This window comes from Grus americana, chromosome 23 (assembly GCF_028858705.1).
Source record: "Grus americana isolate bGruAme1 chromosome 23, bGruAme1.mat, whole genome shotgun sequence".
Taxonomy (NCBI): Eukaryota; Metazoa; Chordata; class Aves; order Gruiformes; family Gruidae; genus Grus; species Grus americana.
This window is the reverse complement of record NC_072874.1, coordinates 3,719,781-3,736,803: the sequence shown is the minus strand read 5'-3', so window position 1 is coordinate 3,736,803 and position 17,023 is coordinate 3,719,781. Positions and strand designations below refer to the sequence as shown.

At 45.5% G+C, this 17,023-nt stretch overlaps 1 protein-coding gene across 6 annotated transcripts in view; it reads left to right on the top strand.

The window, feature by feature from the left end:
* The window catches only part of PHACTR4 (phosphatase and actin regulator 4), a 78,163-nt gene that overhangs the window by 27,139 nt on the left and 34,001 nt on the right, over positions 1–17,023 (top strand). For 5 of the 6 annotated variants that reach the window (XM_054802070.1, XM_054802068.1, XM_054802071.1 and 2 more), the window contains exon 2: positions 8,329–8,375. In XM_054802070.1, the coding sequence (XP_054658045.1) occupies positions 8,360–8,375 (16 nt within the window). In that variant the 5' untranslated portion in view covers positions 8,329–8,359. Of the gene's footprint in view, positions 1–8,328; positions 8,376–10,154; positions 10,226–17,023 lie in introns of all 6 variants that reach the window. The other variant, XM_054802073.1, reaches the window with a different exon arrangement.

Sequence of the window (17,023 nt, the reverse complement as noted above, 5' to 3'; positions counted from 1 at the left end):
GGGTTGTAAAAGCAGCTCTTGCTACTTCCAAAGCTGTAGGCTTCCTTGGAAACAGTAAAGCCTTTTCACTTAATCAGTGCTGAGACTTAATGAATGCGGTGATTATCTCTGATCAGTCTTTTGTGGCAGAGGTGTGAGATTCTTCAGCAGTCTCTGTACAAATTCAAGAAGAGTAGAACATAATTGTTAAAATTGGGGGGTGAAAGATGTAACTTCCTATGCAGAGTTAAGTGCAAGTCGACAGGTGCATTTATTTCTGTCGTGGAGTTGCTATCGTGAGTCTGCTTGCTTTGCTTTGCGGTATTGGATTGTAGCTTCAGACAAGCTGCCCCATGCTCTCGGGCTGCTGCAGTTTCTTTACCCTGGAGTCAATAATCCTCTCATTTCTAATTGTCTCCATGGTTCTGTACGGATAGAGTTGGTTAGTGGTTTTTCGAGTAAATTGAAATTCCCCGTGAGATGTGGTACAAGAACAAACTGTTGTATGAGCAGGTATGTACTGATCACAAGGGAATTTTAATTTCTGACGAGCCCTATTGTACTGAAATCGGTTGTGCAGAAAGATGCGATGGAAAGACGCCAGTTCCAGAGTTGAAACAAGTGTGGAGCTGCTGGGGCTGGGATTTCACAGGAACTGCAAGCTGACATTTAGTTGCTTTTGGAAGAGAAACTTTGTACAGCCCTGCATCTACCATGTTTTCTCCCTTAAAAAAAGCTGGGGCTAGTGTTTTTGTGGCAATGTAACAAGCTGGAAAAGATCTGGGTGAAAAGAAATCCTTTTATTGGTGGCCTGCATTTAGGGTGGTTTAAGGCAGCTAGGCTGACTTTTGGGTTTGAATCTTAGATACTCAATGTTTAATACATTGTGTGGTGTTTTAGGAAAAAAAGGCATCTCGGGACTTTCTGTTCTTAATATTCACAGATCCGAGGAATAGAGACCACACTCCTGAATGCTTTTCCTTTACGCTAGTATAACCCTCTCTGAAAGGTGAATTTCCTAGGTATTTCCACATCTCCTGTGTGCTTCCTGTTACTGCACTAATTAATTTATACGGACCTTGCTCTGGTGCAGAGATTGGGCTGTGGTCTAGGTTTGCAGAGGCTCAGCTGGTATTTTTGTAGCTAGCTAGGGATGCTCTGGTGCTATGGTGGCTCGAGCAGCAATAATGTTATTCCTAATATGGGACTCATAGTCAAGAATTCAGTTTGTCATCTCGTGCTTTTTGGACAGAGGGAGAAATAGAAAGTACAGCTTAGATTTTGGGCAAATGAGCTGCATTTCAAATATTCATTGTTTTTTGCTTGCAGTATGCTGAAGCAGGTGTTGGTGGAGCTGGTTCATCATCTTATGTCCCACTGTGCTAAAATGAGTTGGGTACTCAGATAACTGGGATCCTCTGTAGAAACTACTCTACAAATACATCAGTTCTGTTCCTTCTCTCCTTTTGGTGTGCCCAGATTTCCTGGGTAATAGCAAAATGTGTGAATTGCATTCTTTGGTATAAGAATTTATTAACACATTTTGAGGGTTTGTATGTGTTGATAGATTAAGTAGTATGTTTTGGTCTTGTGGATGTCTAGAATATCTTTAATATCCTGGATTTAATTATATCAAGCTTGGTCTTCTGGCTTTTTTAACATCTCAGCCCTGTGTCGCTCTTAGATCTCACCTCTGATCTCCACAAAAGGGCTATTTTGTTCCTTCTGTGTTACAATTAAATGTACATCTTCCTCTGTTGAAAAGATTTCTGTAGTAGAACTGTTTTGCAGCTGTGGTGGTGAGTTTTGAGGGTTGTGGTTCAAATGTTAGGTGTTGAGCCTTCTTGCTGAGCCAAGCTTAAAATCTTGTCTTTCATAAACCTTTTCCAAGCTGAAACCTGCATTGCTAAATGTTGGGCAGACAGCTGATGAAATTGGAGTTTGGAGAGGATGGGGCACTAAATACCAGCTGCACACAGACATGTGGTAACCTGCAGGTAATGAGTACATTTGTCAAGCCTTCTAGGGTAAAATGTCCAGATGTACTCAACAGTAGAGGTAAATCTAAAGTTTTACAGTTTAGCTGTCAGTCAGGAATCCAGAGGGTAAATTATCTCTTGTTCTTGGTGACTTAGGGCTTCCAGTTTTTGGGAGGTTGATCATACCTTGCTACCTCCCTTTGGATGCTCTTACTCCTGTGTCAGCTTCCACGATAATAAGAACAAGAGCATCTGTCATTAGCCATTCTGCTTTAATTTTACTCTCTGCTTTTATCAGGAAGATAATTTTGGTTGAGGCAAGCCCTTCAGCTGCTTCAAGGGCAGCAAGTAGGGAAGCTGGCTGGCTATATTCATACTGCAGGTTTTTTCCCCCCCCGCGTGCATCCACACCTCCAGAGTGGTTGATCAGCTGCCAAAAGGTCTGGAGGTGAATTATAAGTGTTTACCATACTGATAGCTAAATAGAAATAGCATTTGTCACTGGGAGCTGGCTTAGAAGTCATGCTCCGTGCCATGCTTTCCTATAGGCCGCTGGCTTTTTGTTTAAGGTTTGGTAAATAGAGCTCATCCAGTGAACTGAGACACCTGGGAGAGGCTGTAGTGGCTTTTTGAGACTTTGTATGATCTGTTTCAAGTAGAACTATGTAAAATATTTGCTGTGTTTGGCTTGTTAGCTGAGTAAGATGTCCAGGTGCTAATGTGGGAGTCCTATATAAGGCAGTTTCTAGAAAACAGAGTATTGCAAGTTTTCATTTGGTTTTGAATTGCTTTACAAAAGAAGTTAATCCCCTCTTGAAGAGGGAGAAACTGAGGCACGGATAGACAAAGGGCCTTTTCTAGAGTGCAATGTGCTGGTCAGTAGCAGAGTTGCGATTGAAGGTGCGTCTGGAGTCCCGCTTCAGTGTTCTGCACAGCGTGTCGATGAGTATTTTTAAGGCTAACTTTGCATGAGTGATGAAAAAACCCACCCGCTTACCACACCTCGCAGCCATGGAGTATGCAGCTCCTTTCCCTTTCCAGTTCCTCTCTGGTAATGTTATATTACTGTGCCACCCACAGGCAGCTACCACGCTGCTGAAAAATATTTGCCGTTTGTATGGGGAGCCAGTTACCAAATGTTAAATCTGTGACGAAAAGTCATCAGTTTCATTTGCTGTAATGTCCTCCTGTATTTAGATTTCTCAAACCTAGTTATTCTAGTATTCTATTTAAATTACATTTATGGTTGTTATACTATTTTCTGATTTTCCCACTGTTTCCCACTTCTTCCACAAAACCCTTTCCTTGTGCTAAGCAGCTGCCGTGCTCCTGCTTGAAGTGAAGAAATGCAAGCCCCTTCTAGTCTCAAGCTTTGGGATCCTTGTGAAGTGAGAGAAACTGCAGGCCCATTAATTATTGGTGCACCCCATTCATTGATGCGTTGCCAGATTAAGCTGTGAGAACAACTTGGTTTAATCTGTGTCATTTTATGGAGGGAGGAATATTCTGATTTACCTCCAGGGATGCACAGGAGCTGACTTCTCTATTGCTCTGTGCATGATTAGCATGGAACAAACTGGGTCAGCAGGGGCTGCTTGGAGGATTTTGAAACCGGCATACCTATTTGTAGTAAATATTCAAACCGTATAACTGAAGGACATGGGCAAACCAAGATTTTTAGGTGGGGTTGATATTGTTATTAGATGAAGTCAGAAAAACAGACAAGCTTTTCGGCTTCCGCTGACCTGAAGAAGGGCTTGTGTATCTCTCTCTTCCCCTCTGTACTGCTTGATCCAACAAGAGGTTAACTCTGCCTTCACACCTTGTCTTGTAATTTATAGTTGCGCATTTGGCATCCTCGATCTGTTTAGGTTATTTTCACAATTTCCCTTGTGATGTTTAAACTCTCGTCTGTGCACCTATGCTATAAGCTGCCCCTTGGGAGAACTGTTCTGTGCTGTTGAGTTATTCAGCTTTGTAGAACAGAATTTTAATATTGTTTACCATGCTCTTAATCTTACGGCTGGCAGATAAATTGAGTTACTTTAGCCCTTCCCTGGGGACTTCATGGGGCTTCATGGACAGCATACCCATAGCATTAGGTGGAGTTATCTCAGCTTTGCAAAAATCCGCTCATCTGCCTTCCTGGAATGAGTAATTGATTGCTGAGAGAATAAAATGTTGATTTTTTTTTTTTTTAATTGCATTTATAAAAAAGGGATGGACAACCAGATCTGGTAGCGCAGTTGGGAAGTTTTTGCTGTGAGTCCAGCCTTTCAGAAACATCTGCAGCTGGGTTTGATGCACTGAAAAGAGTCTTTCTGATGGCTCGGTTCAACCATCTGAGTAAAGCTTGGCAAGCCAGGGATGAAAACTCAGAACCCCCTTGGATAACCTGTGTGAAGAAGAGCAGGCTGCCTGGCCTCGTCCCCCAGCTAGCCTTACTCTTCTTGTCCGCTTTTTCTTGGTAGAATTGGGAGCTCTCGCAGGCAGGAGCAGTCCCTCACTCGGCTCATCTGCCATCTGGTCCAGCGGGGACCGGCTCTGAATTTGGGCTCCTGAGTGCTGCTGTAGTGATATCATTTATAAAATTGTGTAAAGCAAAGCACTGAACTAGTATAATGAATTATAATATTATATTTGTTTATTGACTGTTACTAGCAATGTATTGGGTCCAAATAAAGTATCTTTTAGGAGGTTGTCAAGTGAGTTTGGTTTCATGTCATGGGTATGTCACTTGAGTGCTCGGTAATGGTCTGTATTAATGCAGGACCTTGTTCCCCAGGCTGTTGGGTGTTTGTTAACACTTCCCTTTCCCTCTCTCTCCAACCGATGGGTATAGTTGAACACACATAAGAACATCCTTTCTCTCCCCCACATGCTTTTTTTTCCAAGACAGCCTCCGGTTTTGTGTCTCATTACAGTAAGAGCCCTGTAGTAGCTGCCCAGCTGCTGTCACGTCCCTCTCTGGAATGGTGATTTAGAGCTGAGCCAGCATGGAAACTGGCTTTCCACGCCTAAGGCAAGCCTGTTAGCAGGCGCTGCGGAGAAGTAATGTGCCACTTCTGTTTGGAAGAGTTGTCAGTTTTCTAGTTTAGTTGGGAAAAACAACCAACATTGGCTTGGTTTTTAGTTGGACTTTTGGAAACATCTCTTAGTCTTTTAAAAGAAGCTGTTTAGTGTTACCGGAGATGAGCAATCCTAGATCAGAAGCATCTGTGAGGACAGAGAGGTACAGCTAATGAGCTTCACTGTGGAGAAAGCTGAAAGCATAATTTTCAAGAGGTCTGGGTAAGGGTTGCTGAAAATCAGACCATGAGAAAGTGGGTAAGCTGGTAATCAGTAAAGCTCTAGCTGAACTATGTGGATCGCCCAAGGCTGGAAAACAAGTGGCACCTTGGTGTGCAGTTTCGTGGTGACTTAGTGTTTGGAGCTGGGGCTGTCAAGGTCCTGTCCTTCCCGACCCACTGCATGCTCCTCTCAAAGTGCTTAGTTTGCATCTGGGTCAGCTTTCCGGCTGCTCCCTGGGTGGCTGAATTGGTGCTGGCGCAAGGAAGGGGTGGGAAGGCACGGGAGGAGATCCGGAGTCTGGACTTCGCTCGGTTTATGTTGCTGTGGGACCGCACCCTCAGGAGGATGCCACGGAGCTGAGCATATGGGCAGAGCTGGGACGGATGAAATTCCCTGCTTCAGCACAGAACGCATTAAGACTGAAAAAACGGGGTAGAAAACAGTGTAGAAAATACTACAGCATGGCTGCGGAGCAGTCGTTTTCTATTGTGTGTGGATTAGCCGCCTAGCTGGAAAAAAGCCATCACCTTGCTGCTGCGAGTTCAGAGACAGGTCAATGGAACAAGAATATATTCTTAGATTGGTACAAAGAGCTGGGGGGAAAAAAAAAAAGGGGCGAAGTGTTTGAACTAACAAGCCAGACAAAGACGGTGCTTCTGCTCGCTGCAATGCTGAGCAGCAGCGAGGGGCAGGCAGCAGGGCTGCGGAGTGGTGTATCCCAGGGTGGTGAAAGGAGCTGTGCTGTGCCGGTACCAGGAATTTCACACAGCTGTCAGGCCCAGGGAATGTCTGAGCGCTTTGGGGACATGAATATTCAGAGGAACTGTAGCATGTGTCGTGCTAAAGGAAATGCAAAATCCAAGTTTTCTCAGGCTTACGTACCTGGGAAACATCTGACAATAAGGTATAAAAGTAATTTTCTGTTCTGCGGGGCAGGTTGTCTCAAACTGTCCGTTGCAGACTACAGCTTCCCAACTAGCCAGTCCTAGTTAACGCTGGCAGCAGGATCTGCACTGCTTAATCCATTGCTTCAGTGAGAAAGTGCCTGTTTCTTAGCGCATGCAGGGACGTGCGCTCCTGCTTTGGCAGCCTCATGGAAATGCTGGGAGTCCTGACGTTGCTCCTTCTTGCTCTAACCTAGCATCGCCTTTTTTCTTCTCCGATGTACCTTTTATGCTTGTTCTATTAATAACCAGAGGACTGTGACTTTAGCGTTTTGCTCAGAAGAATCCTTCCCCATACAGGCTGAGGTGCTTCCAGCCGCGCTGTCAAGCGATGACAGATGTCCTTGGTGCGTACAGTGAGTGTCCAGTAGCGATGGGCTGCCAGGATTAGTATTCCAGGCACAAATGTGCCCCTTGTAATATGCAAAGCTCAGCGCAGCCTGTGCAGGAATGCCCTTGAAAGGCGAATTAAACTGAACTCCCTGGTGGCTCCAGGGGAGTAGGAGGGTTGCTGTCATCTATGCTGAGGTTCAAGTAGGTTTTGAGGTGTCTGCTTTTGTTTCTCTTCTGCTTTCCCTTCCCAGAAGGGCAGGCATGGAGACCTTACCTGTAAATGCTCTGTACGGTAGAGTTGCAACTAACTGGAGGTTGTGTGGAGAATGCTGACTTGATAATGATATTTCTAATAATCATTATGGCTCTTCTGCCTTCAGTGGGAAGCATTTGTTCTAGTTTTTGCAAATGGTGTCCTTTATGCACATATCACGTGGATGTACCGAATCATGCATCCAAAATGCATGTTAGCTGTATTTTAGCAGTGTTAATGGATAAAGCTGGAGGGATTCTGAGGGTGTTTCCCAAGTAACCTGCCTCTGAAATGAAGACCACCTGATGTTCTTGGGCGACTGACTTGCTGCCCAGAAGTCTGCACAGCTAACCCTTCTCTTTGCAAAGCTCTTTAAATGTTGTGATTGCCAACGATCTTTTGAGAGTTTAATGGCTTTGTCGAGGTGTTCTCCCCATCTAGGAATATTGCTGCAATGGTATTCTAGCTGCAGCAGAGAGAAGTAGCCTGGAGCATGGTTGTCTGATCAAAAGAAGTGTTTCGCCTACGCAGTTCAGCAAAGCAAAGCTTAGAAGCCCTGCTGGCGATAGCTTGTTCGGGTGCACTTCCAGTGATGGTGTGGGAGGGTTATCTCCTCTGACACCGCAGCCCTGTGATGCACTGGTGCTGTCGTGCAAGCTGAGCACGTGCTGTAAAGTCAGCAAATTATCATCTGATCTGATGTTGCGTTACAGGCAACAACTGCGCTTTGCTGCTGGGGGGCAAGGTGATGAGCTGTCCTAGACTTAGTGGTGAAGGGTTAGGCTGAAATGGGCTACGCATAAAAGCTAGCTTTGACTTCTCAGAGCTGGAAACAAGCTTATTTTGTAGCTCTTTCCCAATCACCCCATGCTGTGCCTGTTGACATTTCCTATTGTGGTTGTCTTAGTTTGAACTGCAATCTCTTTAGGACAGAAGTTCTCTCTTTCTAAAATGCTGAGCGTGTTTTTACCGCGCTACGTAATATATGAGAATCAGGATGTCTCCTGATTTCCCCAAACTCGGTTCCTCTTGCACCTCATTTCAGAGCTTTCTCCAGAGAAAAGTTGGGTTTGCTACTAAAATCCTAGTTCCTCCTTTTTGTGTCTTTTCCCCAGTATGTTCAGAACTGTCTTGATGTTGTGTGACATCTCAAATACTTCCTGTGCACGTGCTATTCTGCCTTTGCTAGATAAGCACAAGCTGTTCCCTTTTACAGCAGACACACGCCTTCTCGAAGAGGCAGGCAATGGAATGTTTTCCCTGGGAACAAACATTTGATGTTTTGTAATTATGACACCTTAACTTTGTTTCCCTTTTCTTTCCAACACAGCGTGTGTGTGATTAGAGGCTAGTGATATCTTCAAAGAGGGGTGAAGATGCCACACACTCTCATGCCTGGTTTGCTGGGGCAGGATTTCTGCTCTAGGTTCTTTCTACACTGGTTATGTGTAGACTGAGCAGAGCTGACAGAGAAGTGAAACTAAATCTGGGGTTTGGTCACTCTTGGAATTTTAAATTTTTGTGTTAATTTTGTTTTCTATTTTTGTAGGAATCGCTCAGAAAGCTAGCGTGCAAGAGGAATGGAAGAGAACACTGGTGAGTGCACTCTTAGATATCTTACCATGGGTTGGAGATCTGTTCTTTCCTCCTTGGTTAAGCATCATAAACACCCTTGTTACTTTAAACTTCATGTCTTCTAATCACCTTCTACGTTTAAATTGAAAATAAGCTAGTTTGGCAGATGCAGTAGTTGCAACTGGACTGCACTAATGGTTTGGACCAGATCTGATTAAAGATGTATCGTATGTCTGGAAGTTCTTTTTTTGAACTCTCCCAGCTGTGAAACCTGGAATACAAATCTATTGGCTATCCCAAGCCCTTGAAAACAAATAACATTCCCTTTCTTGATAGGCAGAAGACTAGAAGCATTGAGCTGGTACGAGATTTGAACAAGGCACATGGCAAGCCATAAAGATCAGCTCGTGGTGGCAGATCCTGACTTCTCTTTCTGTATTTATTTCTCTAGGCTGCTCTATCTTGCAGAAGATGTAGGATTTTTTTATTAAACAAAATTTGGCTTTAAAGCTCTTGCTTTAGGCATTGTGTACTGCTTGCCCTGAGGCAAACAGACTCATTGCTGTTACGTTTAACTGATGCAAGGATATGGTTGCAACTAAAACTAGTAATTTTTTGCCTTAGAGATTGTCTTGAATGTTTTTTCCATCTGTTTGCCTAAAATGGCTATGGAAGACACTAGTTAAATGGCCATGTTTTCCCTCCCACTGAAATGAGATTTGCATGAAAGCCTTTGCCCGCACTGTGGGAAGCCAGTCTCCCAAACATATTGACCTCATACCTTGTGGACCATGATGTTGCAGTTGGTGACTTCTAACTTATAGTGAAGTGCAACTCTGTGACCATAAATATTATTTCTAGATTACTCCTATGCGGCTGGGTGATGCCATCCTTAAAACTTGAGAATCGATGTACTTGTCAGCAGTGTGGTATGCTTGGCATGGCAGATGTACCTGACTTCATGCAAAGCTGATCTGTTGGAACCCAGTGGCCCAGTTGGAACAGCTACAAGCCAAGTGTACTTGTATGAAAACATGTCATGTTTAGAATCCTGGTGGCAAGAATTGCTGCTGTGCCCTCTAATCGTTAGCCTGTGAGGTGCACATTCAATTTGTGGTGATTGCTTTCCCTTATGATTTGCTCGTGGCAAACTAATCCCAAGTGATGACTTTTGAAGGGGGAGGATGGGTAAAGTGAGTGTAGCGCTGGCAGCTGATGTTGAAGCAATGGCTGTGGAGATGACAGCTCCCTGCTCAACCCCAGGACAAAGCACAGACAGCAGCAGGGCGAGTTTTTTCCATCTCCAGCCTGCATTAATGGGATGGCTTTGAGCAACACTGTTAGCTCTGCTTATTCACCAGGACTCAGCCTCTTCTGGGACTGCCAGCAGCCAGCTGTGTTCATATCACAAAGCTTTTTGTCCCTTTTTACGTGCAGTTGAACTCCATTTTTTGGCTAGGTCAGTGAGCCATGGGATTGGATCCACTTGAGGTTACTGAGAGCTTTGACTCCTGATTTGAGCAGCACTGGTGGCCTGGGATGTCAAAGGCCTTATGTTCTGTTTGCATTTTGCCAGCTTAAGTAAAAATACCTGCCCTTTCCTTCTGAACACATTCAGCTGTGCAAATTTAGGATGGAGTATCTGTACTTGATCTTTGCATGCACAGACATCCCACACAGCTGGTTGTGAAGCTTTATGTGTTGCCTCCTTAGTGCTGGGAGCTAAGACCCCCACAGTAAAGGCAGAATAAGCAGATGGGTCCTTTATTATTATTTCCTTAAAATTACTTTGCTTTTAAGGACGCTCATTCTCCAAGTGCTGCTAACCTCAGGACTCCTGGGTTGTTCCCGGCACTGAGACTGGAGATGAGGTAAGGCGGAGCTGCGTGCAGGAGCTGAGCTGAAGTCGATGCTCTTTGTTCCCTCAAAGCCTGGTGCTTTTTGATGTATTGCTGTCCTTAACTGGTTGTATATTAACTGCATTCACAATGCTGCATGGCTGGCTTTTGTTTTAACTGCATTGGCGCGTGTTCAGAGTTTGGTGTGCTTCGAATGGCCACTGGGACTGCACAGTGAAGCATAAATCCTTTTTAGCTGTCAGGCTTCACTAGCCATGGGTGGGTGGGGGAGCCCTCCCTGGCTGGCTGCCCTGGCTAATTAAAAATGAAATTTGCTGTTGTCTTCAGATTTTAATTCATGCTTATCCCTGAAGACTGGTGGAAGCATGGTCTCCAGGCAGCTGCAGTGAAGTTTCAGAGCTTTTCTATACACAGTTAGTTTAGAACAGGTATGCAATTTAAAATTTGCGCTCAACCCTACTCTACCCGGGTTGTTTTCTAAGTATAGAGAAGAATATACAGAAACTTCTTACAAGCCTTGGGATGTGGCCTTGAGCAAGTGAGTATAGTTTAAGTAACCACATGTCAGTTATCTGCAGTAATGTGGACGTGCATGTGTTGTAGGGCAGCATCAGATGACTTAATTTTTTCATTCTAATGTCGGACTTGAGTAAAATCGAATTATTTTGCTATAGGCTGTGCCTGTGTGACTGGTATTGGTTTAAAAAATGAATAAACTGCTCAAGTCACAGCAAGTCGTGTAGCTTGTCAGCCTGACCCTCAGCTACCGACTCAACGCTGTGAAACCTACTGGCCATGGAAGAAGTTTTGAAGTGGTGGGAACCTGCAAGGTTCTGTGTAGGAGCTAAGAGGTGGTGGCGATGGTTTGTGCCTCGGTGTGAAGCCCCTGAGTTGTCAGCAGAGCTGTGGGGCAGGTGGGAGGATGGAGGTTAGCGAGAAGAATAAATGAAATCTAAATATACTCATGTTGCTGGGATGAGTTTCCCTGCTTTCTGAGGTCCCACCTACACGAGTGGTCTGTCAAAGGGAAATGTCACTGGAGTACCTTTCCCCTCTTCAGATCCTTCCTGTGGTGCGGGTGAAGGATCACACTCTATTTTTGGAGCGTCTTTCCGCTGTACCATCTACTGCCCACGCTGTTGCTGCCCAGACCCTCTCCCAAAGACTGCTCTGGCTTACCGTGATAGGAGCTAAGTTTGGACCTTTTTCTTTGTCAAGGGATTGTCTTTATATCTAGCATTTCATCTGCCTGTAAGTCTGAGATCTTAAAAAGCAAATTATTGAAAAAATGGGAGCTCTGTGCTTGGCAGGGCATGTCTCACTTTGTGCCTCTGGTTTCTTGAAAGCTCTGCTGTGGTGTTGGACTGATCTAATGTGGAAGCAGGCCCACAGTTCACTTGCCTGGTAATGTTTGAGCTAATAATTCATGAATAGCTGCAGAGGGAGCATGGCGATGCCTTTCTTCATGAGAAGCGTTTGCTTTTGAGTCCTTTGACCTCCTGTACTTTGGTGCTCTGTTTACAGTTTTCTGTTTGTGGCTCCACACTTCCTCTGCAGGTATTGGGATATGAACGTTTTGGGGGCTTCCCAAAAAGGTCTAAATCTCCATGGGACAACTGTGAAGCATTTTGGGAAATTAGTGAAGTAGCTGTTGTGCACACAAGCTCTTGCCCAAAGCTGCTTTTTTTTAGAATAGCTCTTGAAATACTAAGTTTATGGATGCTAAAAGAATCTTGCACAGCTATTTCTTTATTCAAGGCTGACTTTCACCCCCTTTGACTTTCATCCCCTTCATCTCCTGCTGTGCTACATTTTTCCCAATTCTTTTCCTACTAAAAATAAGAAATACTCTTCAAGTCCTTAACCTTTGTGCAAACAAAGAAGCAATTTGTTTTAGCATCTATGCTGACTTCTGGGCTACATGCCTCATAAGGAAACCAGTGTGATATGAATCTGTTGCTTTTGGAGACTTAGACTCCAAATATAGTCTTGAATAGAGGAAATGGCTAGAAATGTGAGTACTTGCATCTTATGCTACCAGCTCTGCTACTTGTTCCTGGCAGGATGCGTGGCTGGCTACTTGATTCCCGTTTTTATCCCTAAGAATGAGAGCAATACCTTCAGATGCTCAAGAGGTTCAAAACCACGATGGAAATGCGGGCATGATCATCATGTGTGCGTTAGGAACAGGATTTTTAGATCGCTTCTGGTTCAAAGCATGTCTGTAGAAGCAACCCCTTTCAGTATACATCCATTGCTGCCAACTTCCTAGCAGCCCTGCTGTCTGAAAGGAAGTTTGAGATCAAAAAGACATATCGAGCTGTTCCAGGGCTAGATTATCTGTGCAGGTTCTGGCATTGCTACCTTTTAAAAGACTAATGCTCAGAGGACAGATGGGTGCAATGGTAAAGGTGCGGTGACCGTGACCATGACCATGTCCCAAAGACACTTTAATCACTGGTTTCCATCAGCTTGCTGCCTTGGGATGTGAAAATAACACTTTGCTTTCATATGGCTGCTGGCTGATGCGTGGGACGTGAGGGGGATCCCTCTTGCTCCCCTCACTGCTGTTCTTTACCAAGACCCACCAAGCTCGGCATCTCCTCCTGGGTAGGCACTGTGTGCAAGTAGAAGAGAGCAGAAGACTACAGATATGCAAAGTCTGTTACGAGAAAACAAAACCTGCTCAGGAGAACCAGTTTTCTGCTTCAAAGGTGTCTGCCAAGGGACTTTCTTTTTGCTATTCCTTTGTTTACGAAGCCTTTTGTGTTTAGCAGCAGTGAAAGCTGAGGGAGCGGCTGCTAGGATGTAAAATGCTTTGCTTCGAAGGTTGTTAGTTTGAACCTAAGGAAGAGAGATCATGAGTTCCCATCTTGTGCCTCTGGAGCGGATCGGACACTGGTGGCAGAGCCAAGGACTTTGCAAGGACCACAGCTGCAGGTGGAGCTGCCTGCGTGGGAAGAAGGTCTCCCCCTGATCTGATGGTGACTGCCACAGGGTGTCAGAGTTGAGGAGGAAATACTTGTTGATGTCAATGTCTTCTGTTGCTCAGAACCCTTCAGATCTCTAGAACAGTCATTCTGGTGCTTTGGGTAACGCACTTCAAAAAGAGAAAGGTCCAAGTAGGGGCCAGAAGGGAGAAGGTGACGTGGAGGGCACTTTGTTTTATTATTTTTTTGTTTTATTTTGTTTTATTCAGCATTTGCTGAAGAACTTGGTTGAAAGGCCAGCCTCTGATTCAGGGGTTCTTCAACTTGCTGCTGGTGCTCGGGGCTGGGTGGGAATCCCCTCGTGATGACTAAGTTTCAACTGGAAATCAGCTGCTTCAAAGCTGCTGCTGGGACAGGCATTTAACTAACCATTCAGCTGCATTTAGGGAAAACTTGTCAAATATGCACTTTTATGTTGAACTAAAGTGTTTTGATGGTGTGGTTTTTAGTTTAAATTGGGCTGCTGGAGATGCCATTCGTTGTTTTATGGTTTTGATCTGCAGAGTCAAACACAGAGCGTTGCAGTGTTGAGGGTCCTTCACTGTCACACAGCTCTAGTCTGCTGGAGAAGAAAAGTTAATGCTAACTAGCCAGTGGAAATCTCTTTATAATATATAATATAAGCTGTTCCAGAACAAAAGAACAGTTTTGGTTTTTTTCCAGGAAAACACAGAAGCTGCGATTCCCTTATGAGATCCTGTGTATTATGTACATAGCAATATAACTGCTTTGTGCAATACAATAGAAGAGAGCCAAAGTGGTCAAAGTGCCTGAGATTAAACATTTAATTACAGTTGAAGTATGCTAATTTGCAAGCAAGCAGAAAGGCAAAATCCTACTGTTCCTTAGTGAGATTTACCAGAGGGTTGGGCTGATCTCAGTGGAGAACATTTGACTTTTAAACAAGGTGCAGTGCGGAACGCTTGCTTCCCTATTGTAAATTAGTGCTCTCGACAAGTTAGCAAAATACTTCGGGATGTTACCCCGACAGCCTTTTGTTCTTAAATTTGCGATGGACTTTCTAGTTCTCAGTGCAATTAATGTGCTGAGTGCTGTCAGGGCGCTTGGGGCACGTAATGGGACGCGGGTGCTGTTGTTCTGCTTGCTGTATTTGCAAGTGATTCAGATCAACTATCCTCTACTAGTTGGTGTGGCATTTAAGAAAAGAAATACCCAGTAATTCCCTCCCCGAACAAGCCCCTTGTGATTCGAGTAGGTGTCTGAACTCTTGCTGCCTTTTCCTCCTGATCTACAAGCCAAATGTTTTAGAGAGATTATTTGCTGACCTGCCAGAGACCTTGTAATTCCACGGCACCCCATTTCGAGTGACTTTTAAAGCTGTTGTAGTAAATGGCCATGCAGTTTCTACAGATAGCTCTGCCTGGAGGAAAGCGGAGGTTAATTTTGCTGGTTTTGTGGTTTAGTGGCTAAGCTGTGGATGTGCTGGGAATGAGATGCTTTGGCCTCCAGGCTGGCTGGAGCAAGATAGTAGCAAAGGCTGATGTTGAGTGAGAAATGTTGTATCCGCTGAAGTGCTTCGTGATTGAATTGAACGATCTTATTCCTTGTATTAAGAGATAAGACCTTGTAGGACATGTAATCAATCCTCTGGATAATTCAGGCTGACTCACTGTGAAATGGCGAGTGTGGAGTTATTGTGGCTCAGTAAGTAGGGCACGGAGCAGAAGGGTCAGATTTCCAGAGTTTCTAGTTTTCATTTTCAACTTGTTGGACCTTAAATTCACCTTGCTCTCTGGAACCTTGCTGCCTGTAAATTCCATCAAGGGATTTTAGTAGCTGATTTTATTGGGGTTGAGGGTGGAAGAGGAGCCTGCCTGGAACCAGAGGTAAGTGGGTTTCGTATAAATGAAGTGATTTTTTTGTTACTACTGTTTTTCTTAGTTCACAGAGCAGCAATGTGTCCAGGCTGAATGGCAAACCTGGCTTTTTAAAAACAAAATACTGAATGTTCTCATTAATGTCGCTGCCCTTGTGAGTTGTAAATAGTGTTAGCTGAGCCATTGGCTGAACAAAGCTGCCTCTCAGGCCCCGCTGGGCTGCAGGGCTGGTGCTGATCTGCACTCACTCCGGTGGTTGCTAACAGTTGCATGTTGTCACCGCTGACGTCACCGCTTTATCTGTTTCTTTCTCATTTGTCTTGAAAAGGAGCCTGGCTCTGATTTCTGAAGGTGTCTTTTGTCTCCTAAAACACTTGAGTGCAACAAGAAACCAGGGATCTGGTGTGGTTTTTTATAGGTTGGACCAATCCAGCTGTGATGGGATGAGTGATAACCATGACTTGGTTAGGAAGAATATTGATCTTCAACCCAGCCTGGTTTTTGTCTTGCTTTGATGCATAGAATTTAATATTTCTGAAGGACTTACCAGCTGGGCTCTGATAAAATTTTTATTCCTTTGTACATTAAAAACTATTTATAGGAGTTACTAAATTCCACTTAAAGGTCTGTGTAGCCTGTTGGTACTTGGGCTGTTCTGTTTCTGAGCTGAGCTTTGCACATTCAGGATCAGCAGTGGATCCTGGTGCCTTTTAGAGCTCATCTTAGGCTGTGTAAGGTACAGCTTTGTACCTTGATGTAACCCAGTGTCTTCCATTTCAGCCTGGAAACCTGCTTTCATCTCAGGTGTGTGGGGTGACCTGGGAGGTTGCAGAGCGGTTGTTGGAGAACTCGAGATGGAAATAAAGGAGATTTGTGCTAAATTCACGTAAAGAGGCCAGAATCGGTGCTGAGATCCGAGGCGGGACCTCGCCTGCGAGACTCCTCTCACGGGATGAACACAGCAGGCAAATTCCTCTCCCTGCCTGTTGCGCTGACGGGTGGCACCGAGTCCAGCCCCTCCCCAGGGACCCGCGGACCCCCGCACCCCTCCGCCCCCATCGCTTTCCTCCTTCGGTGGCTCGGTGCTGTGGCGGGACGTGCGTTTGTCCCGGGCCGTGTATCCCCGACACCGGCCCGGAGCTCCGCAACGCCCCGGGGCGGGGGACGGACACGGGGACGCACCGGCTGCGGCCGCCAGGGGGCGGGACCGGGCCGGGGAGCGGGGGACCGGGCCGTGCGGGGGGGGCTCGGGCTCGGCGCGGCCCCTTCTCCCGTCCCGGAGCGCTGCGTGCCGTGGCTTCGCCCCCGGGGAGCGGAGAACCGCATGTCCTGACCCCCTGCCAGGGCGCTTCCCGGTAAAACCTGGGTTTCTGTAATTCCCCCACCGCAGGAGCACACCCTGGGGTTCCCCTGCTTTTTTTGGGGGGGAAAAAGAAATAAACCATGAAGGTGCAGCCAGTGGCCGTGTATGGCAACTTTCACAGGCGGTGAGCCGGCAGGATGCAGTGAAGTTGGGGGGGTGACTCAGCGGCGTGCTGCGTTTGCATCAGGTTAGGGGCAAAATAATAAGGGCGGCCTAATCGGTGTAGCACATCCAAACAAAAATCTCCCCCTGCCCTTGAAAAGGTGGAATTTAATAACTTTCCATGCTCCATAGAAGAATTCTGTAGAAAAACACGCCCGGTTCCTGTGGTTCTCCCCCGCGGGCTAGGAAACGGCTCTGTGTACTGTTTGCTTTGTGTTTTTTTTCTTTTACTTCCCCAGCACGGCAGCAGTAAGGGACTCCTTTCCAAAGCTGGATGAACAGTGAGTCATGGCTTGGCAAGGAAAATAAGTCCTGAAGACTCTGTCGTGCTCCTTGCTGGACGGATCTGCTGGTAGCTCTGATCTCAAGGGGTAGATCAACACCTTCGTCCCATCTCAGGAAGGTAGTGAGGCAGATGTCTGACCCTTGATCATTGAGAGGACTATAACCGGCCTCT